The following is a 7,140-nucleotide window of genomic DNA, read 5'->3' as shown; positions in this document are numbered from 1 at the left end:
CATAATACAAATTGTTAATGAAAATAAGCTTTATTACATCAAGTAATAAATACATACAAAGATGCAAACAGTTTTAGTCATTTTCTTCTGGATGTTTTGATCAACTTAGGGCAAACGCAGAACTGAAATCTACACACAGAGTCTTCATATGAGAGTGTCCAGGGTCCGTTTTAAGTGTAGTCGGTTGCTCTTTCTTCTGTATTTATAACTTGTGCATTTTTAGAACTGATTTCAAAGCGCTAAGAGTCATGCAAATGCGGAAGCAAGGAGGCTCCGCCCCATCAGACCCACCGGGTCCAGCGCCGGTGCGGAACCAAGTCCTGGGGCAGCAGGGTCTATGACAAGGAGCAAAGAACGATCGATCGGGGAGGTGTAAATGTATTCAACAGAAAAGACTGAAGGGAGACATTGGGACCTTGGGCGCAAACAACGGTTTGCTGTAAAATATAATAACGTCACGTGCATCTTTTAAATCAATGCTAAACAAAACCCTGGGTTGGCCTCACTACGTCAGATGCAAACCCGAATTCCCTGTGAAATCTTTTCTCATTCTTTGAGACTGTAGGTTCAGAGCCTAGCGAACCATGGCAGAAAAAAACTAAACTGTTAACATTTCCAAAATGAGTTTCCCTGCGCCGCAGTGGCGGCAACACCTCCTGCATGGAGTCTGCGGGCGGCGGCCGCTAGGACCTGGCGTTGCGCTCCGTCTCCGCGAGGCACTCCCGGACCAGCCCTCGAGCGTGGATGATGCCTGCGGGGAGCAAAGGCCAGGTCAGCAGGGCCAGCCAGACCCACCCTTGGCAACCCGCCCCGAAACCTCGCACCCTGAGGACGCTCAGGGGATCTACACATGTGCCAGACAAGTCAAGCACCGTGGTGTGCCTGTAAGTCCCGGTACACCGGAGGCTGAGGCAGGAAGGCCATCTGCACCCTAGGAGTTCAAGACCAGCCCTGGCACACAGTAAGACCCTGTCTCAAAACCAAAACTCAAACATCAGAAAACACCCAGATAGAAGTGGTTTTAAGGGATTTGCAGGCCAGGCGGCCGCGAGGCTCCTATATTGTCAGCCAGGCAAGAGGACATGTCCAGCTGTGCAGGCTGGGATCCAGAGGACACCAAGCCTGGGTGCCCAGGTTCCTGAGCCCTTCTCCCTATGTATCCCCCCTTATCTCTGGTTGGCCAGTTACCTTTCGTTTTCTTTTTGCCTCCATTGAACTTCATGGACTACAAACTCATTTATACACACCAAGAACGCTGTTTGTGCTGAGACATCTCCCAGAGGGCATCGGGTTGATGTCTCCAGGTCACCAGCTAACAGGAGAGTCCCTGAGGGTCGTGGTTGCTCTTGCCTACAATCCCAGCATTGGGAGGCTGAGGCAGGCTGAACTACGTGGCAGCAAGACCATCTCAAAAAACAAAAACCTTAGAAGTCCACATCTCACAAATCTTATACTCTGCCTAGAGCTCCAGAAAACTTCCTGTAAGGCCAAAGAGCAAATACTGTAGGCTTTTTGGGCCTACACAAATCACAGCTACTCAATCATCGTACATTGGGAGCAGCCACAAACAATGTGGACATAATGGATGTGGCTTTATTCCACTAAATCTCACTTATGGACACTGAAGTCGAATTTCACAGGATTTTTTTTGTATATCACAAAAATTTTTTTTTTCTTTCTGAGAGGAACAGCAGGGTTTCTGTGCAGTCAGGCCTGGAACTCCCAAAGGTATCCAGGCTGGCCTTGAACTCAAGATCTTACCACCTCAGCCTCCTGAGTGCTGGGATTACAGGTGTGTGCTACCACACCTGGCTCCAAAATCTTTTTTTTTTATAATCATGAAAAATTATAAGCCAAGTGTGGTGGTGCATACCTGTAATCCCAGGACTCGGGAGGCTGAGGCAGGAGGATCATTTCGAGTTCAAGACCAGCCCGGGCTATATAGCTCAAGGCCAGACTGAACTGCATAATGAGACCCTGTCTCAAAAAGACACACACACAAAAAAAAAAAAGAGAAAGAAAAACTATAAAAATCATTCTTGGCTCATGGGCTGTAGTCTGCCAACCTGTCAACAATGTTCCTGCCAGAGTGTCGTACACCTGTAGTCCCAGCTACTGAGGAAGCTGAGGCAGGAGGATCACTTGAGCCCAGGAGTTTGGGACCAGCCTGGGCAACACAGCCAGAAACCCCATTCTTTAAAAAAATAAAAAAACAAAACCAAAGCAAGGCACTGTGGCACATGGCTATAATCCAGCACTCAGGGAAGCTGGGGCAGGATTTTAAGTTTGGGATCTACATGGGCAACATAGTGACTTAGATCTGGTCTCTAAAAACTAATTAATAAAAGGATTGGGGATGTAGCTCAGTGCAGAAGTCCTAGATGTAACCCCCAACACTGCCAAAAAAAGAAAACAACGCTCCCTACTCTCCCAGGGCTCTGTCGCTGTCACTCTGCCAGGACACACACCTACCTCAGCCTGGGCGTGGCTGCTGGCTGGGCTGGTGCAGGGTCTCCTCCCTACTGTGGATGGGCCCTGTAGCAGTCACCTGCCAGACTCTGGGCTCCACTGTCCCCCCCCAGGAATTCCCATTTGGGAAACCAGGGCTCCAGCTGCCAGAACTGCCCTAGGTCCTCTGATCCCTGAACAGACTGACAGCCATCTGCCCCCCAGTGAGGCCAGGGTAGGAAGCTCTTAACCCCGCCCCACGCACTGGCCCAGCTTCTCATCCGGGCACCGCCCACCAAGACTGAACATGGCCGGAGCCCGTACCCAGGACCGCCACACACCTCTGGATCATAAATGAGCCCAGGATCTTTCTAAAACACATCCTCTCCCAGGCATGGCCAGGCATGCCTGTGATCCCAGCACTCTGGGAGGCTGAGGCAGGAGGGCGGCAAGCTCAACATCAGCCTGGGCAACCCTGTCTCAAAAAATGAAAGGACCTGGGGAACTGGGAAGGTAGCTCAATGCAAAGGTCCTGGGTTCAATCTTCAGAACTAAAAACAACAAAAAAAACTCTCCTATCCCTTCCACCTACCTTACGCGAGGTCACGAGCTGTCTAACGTCCTCCACACCCTGCACGAGTCCCTTGTGTTCTGTGATGCTGTCCTCCACCAATTGCTAAAGAACCTCAAGGTGCCCAGCTCAAGGACAGACCCAACCCTCCCCTGGCCCTGATGAAAGGAGGTGACAGCAAAAGACACTGCAGACGCTGTGGGGCCCTAAACCCCAGGCCAAGGCAGTCACTTCCCATAGCGTTCCCCAAGGGCAGCAGAGCAGGGGGAGACATAGCCCAGGAAGCTGAAGGCCTGTGACAGCAGTGGGGAACCCCGCTTGGCCACACTGTCCAAGCCACCCCCGGCCCCCATCCGGGCCTCTCCCACCTGTCTCCAATGGTGTCCTCAGAATATCAGGTCTTTTTCTTTTGTCCTTTTTCCTAAATTGGGGACCAATATTGAGGATTAAACCCAGGGAGCACTGAGCTACATCCCTACCCCTTTTTAAAATTATAGTTTGAGCCAGGCTCTCACTACAGTAATTCACTAAGTTACTCATGCTAGACTTACAATCCTTAAACTTCGATTCCTCCTGCCTCAGCCTCATAAGCAGCTAGGATTGCAGGCGGCACCACCATACCCAGCTTCAAAAACTTCCCTGACAGTGAGCAAAGGGACAACGGGCGGAGGACCAGCCTGCGGAGCCCCCAGCCTGCGCACGCTCACCACGCTTTAGCCTCTCCATGGCGCTCTTGCTGCCTGCGTACGTGGGTCTGATCTCCTTTCCCAGCTCCTCGATGATGGCCAGCAGCTCTGCATATTTGCTCTGGGGCACCTGGCTGTTCCCAGTTCCCTGCAATCAGAGTGACAGGGGTCACGCGGATAGAACCTGACCCCAGTGCCACGGTCAGGATCCCGAGCACCTCCGGAGCCCACAGGCTCTGGGCTCCCAGGACGGGCTGGGCCAGCACGCCCCTTCTGGGGACAGCGCAGTGAGGAAGCTGCTCCGCACCCTCCTGTCCTGTCTCTGGGGTGCCTGCCATCTCAGGAGACCGCACCTCCCGGAGGCCCCTCGGGCTGCAGCGCCACAGCAAGTGGGAGCAGAGGCCAGCCCGGGCAGAGCGGGACCACAGCTCTGGTGACCCAGAGGGGTCCACGATGCAAGGCATGCGCCCACCACCCCTCCGCACAGTGCCCGGGGACACCCCGTCCGCAGCCCAGCACCCTCGGCCCACACAAGCACCCAGATCAGGGAGGTGCCTGGCTCAGCCACCACAGGCGTCTCCTCCTGGTCCTCCTCCTCCTCATCCTCCTCCTTGTCCTGAGCCTGCTCGGCCCCAGGCTGGCGCACGGCAGCCAGCTTAAGCCGCAGGGCCAGGATCTGCTGTTCCTCCCACTGCAGCTGCCCGGTCCCCAGGGGCGACCGCCACCGGGCCTCCCAGCGCCGGAGCCGCAAGGCCAGGGCTCGGCGCTGTCGCTCCAGGCTGCGCCTCAGCCCATCTTCCCGCCACTGCCACCTCCTCGGCGGGTCCCGGGCCCGCGCCTGCCTTCCCTGGCGGGACTGGACCGCCTGGCGGGGCATAGCAGGGGAGCCACAGGCCACCTTGGCGCCACACTGGCAGAGAAGCAGCTCCATGGCGACCCCGGAATGCTGGACCCGGCTATGGCAGGGAAGGAATCTTATGGCTGGCCACCAGGGCCTGGAAGGCTATGACGCCGCCCCACCCCAGGGGCAAGGAGTCCCTCACGGACCCAGGGATAGTGCAGGCTGGCTTCCTTCCCGAGGATGGGCCTGGGGTTGCCCCACTTATCAGATAAGGACCCCAGGCTCCGTGAAGCTGCTGTATGGGGTCGCCAGCCTTAAGTGGTGGGGCCAGACGTGAACCAAGCAGCTTGCTTGGGGACCACACTTGTCACCACCAGCTCCAGAGGCGGTGGAGACCCCCAGGCCCACTTCGAGGTCCCAAGTCCAGCAGAACAGAAACAGGAAGGAGGGGGCCGCAGGAGACATGTGGGTGGTGACCTCGCCGTGTCCCTGTGACCTGCAGTCCTGGTCGCCCCTCCGTCCCAGGGCTTCCTGCGCTGCCCGGCCCTCCCAGGCAGTGCCCGGCCCACACAGCTGTACCTGCGTATAGCCGAGCGACGGTGGCCCATAGTCACTCAGCAGCTGGCGGTACTGGGAGGACGTGGCCATGCTGGTGGAGGGCGAGTGGACACTTCCAGCTGTGGAGGAGAGAGAGGGGTCAAGGCTCTCCTGGCTGCATGTAAGGTAGCGATGCTGGGTCCTGCAAAGGTGGTCCGCCTACCTAGAACCAGGTCACTGCAGTGGCCAACCGCCCCCCACCCGGTACACGGTGACCACACACGGCCCCGTCCCACCGTGCACCTTCCAGGCAAGCGCTGCTACCTAAGTGTGCTTTTCCAGTGTCCTCAGCCTAATCCCTGCCGTCTCCTGTCCTTGGGCCCTGCTCACCAGAGGCCGACGGCCCAGAGCCACACCCCCGACACAGAGCCCACCTGCTACCAAGGCTGGGCCACCCTGGGCTCAGATTCCTCTCGCAGGGAAGCTCCTGGCCCCAGGACCCCAGCTGTGCGGCGGTGACAGGCTGGTGACGGCACCACGCACAAAGGCAGGGCTCCGACGGGGCAGCCTCCTTGGGGGCCCAGACAAAGCCCTCAAAGCACCACTGAGCCTGCCGCCCCGCCCAAGCGGAACAGGACGCCAACAGTCCGTGCCACCAGGCCTGCGCCTCAAGAGACAAGGGCAGGGTCCAAGGACGCAACGCAGTGTCCGGGGCCACTGTCCGGGGCCAGCATCAGGGACCAAGAAGGACCCTCGGCCTGGCCCAGACCGTCATCCCTGGACGTAGCAGCAGGGAGGGACAGGCAGACCCATGATGGCGTCCAAGTGGCCCTTGGCGGGCCCTCGGTGGACGTCCTGCAGAATCACAAACAGAGGTAGCCATGGAGAATGCACCTAGCCCTCCTCAGCAGCTGCCCGCCCGCCACCCCAGAGCCAAACAGCCTCTGTCTCACGCACACAGCGGGCTCTGCGGACTTGGCCCCCGGGATGGACAGCTGGTGCCAGGCTGGCCAAGTGACCAGCTGCATGGGGGGGCAGGGCTCAGAAAGGCTGCAGAACAGGGAGAGGACCCAGCCCCATGGCCCCAGGCGCACAGCACCCAGCCGGAGACCCCAAGGCTGGGCCCTCTACCCGGGAACTGGGGACGGCACCTGCAGTGTCCTTTGAGCCTCAGGCCTGCCCTGATCCCCCACGGGGCCAGTTCACATCCAGACACAAAGTCCGACCTTGGGCCGGGCAGAGTGCAGCGCGTCTAAGAGCCTCAGTTTCCACGGCTCTCAAGTGAGGACGAGACGCCGTGCTGTGGGGACACGGGTGCAGGACAGGAACGCAGGACAAGCGTGCCTGGGGCCTCCCCCGAGGCAAACTGCCCCGGTCAGCAGATGGCACGCTGCGCAGGGGCAGCCGCGACCCTGGCCCCCTCACCAGCCAAATCTCAAGGTCCTGAGCCTTCAGAGGTGGCCGGCACGGGCTGGTGGTGCAGGCGACGCAGTCCTCCGTCACCCTGGGGCACCCACAGTAGTTCGGCTGCGGCGCCCGCAGGAGCGGGATGGTGCCCAAGCTCCACAGGCCGCCTGCCCTCTCCCTTCAGCTACCGCTGTTTGTCACCTCCCGGTGCCCCCTTCTCTCTGGCACCAGGCCAGACTGTGCACCTTCGTCAGGTCCTGCCCTCTCCGGGCCTGTTTCCCACGTGTTAGAGGCAGTGCTCCGGAGGGAGAGGGCAGCCCCCAGAGTGTGAGGCACTGGGCCTGGTTCGGGGGACCTCAGGGAGGGAGAGGAGGAGGAAGACGTCGCCCCGCTTGGATTGCAGGGCAGGCAATGGCTGAGACACGGGCGAAGCGGCAGGTGACTGACTGTGCCAAGGCCGGTCCCTTCTTCCGCGCGGACGGCGGAGGGGCCCGGACAAGCGCCCACTCCTCCCCGCGGAGGCAGGGACGTGGCCGGGGCGGCCGCAGAGAGGCAGGCGCGGCCGGCGGGCGCATCGCACAATGAGCGCAGTGTGCGAGCGGCCTGGCAGAGGACAGGAAGCTCCAGGGGCCGGGCGCGCTCCCCGCCCC

At 59.0% G+C, this 7,140-nt stretch overlaps 1 protein-coding gene across 1 annotated transcript; it reads right to left on the bottom strand.

The window, feature by feature from the left end:
* Positions 1-9: 9 nt before the first annotated feature.
* Cdk2ap1 (cyclin-dependent kinase 2 associated protein 1) lies at positions 10-5,223 on the bottom strand (the record flags this gene model as incomplete). The annotated part of the gene is given in 3 exon segments (XM_013503557.1): positions 10-751; positions 3,727-3,853; positions 5,126-5,223. Coding segments are annotated over 3 exon segments (293 nt in total), but the record flags the coding sequence as incomplete, so codon positions are not given.
* Positions 5,224-7,140: the final 1,917 nt, after the last annotated feature.

Source organism: Chinchilla lanigera, unplaced genomic scaffold, assembly GCF_000276665.1.
Source record: "Chinchilla lanigera isolate Chin_1 unplaced genomic scaffold, ChiLan1.0 scaffold00081, whole genome shotgun sequence".
Taxonomy (NCBI): domain Eukaryota; kingdom Metazoa; phylum Chordata; class Mammalia; order Rodentia; family Chinchillidae; genus Chinchilla; species Chinchilla lanigera.
The sequence above is the reverse complement of the archived record's forward strand: the minus strand, read 5'-3'. Positions and strand labels throughout refer to the sequence as shown.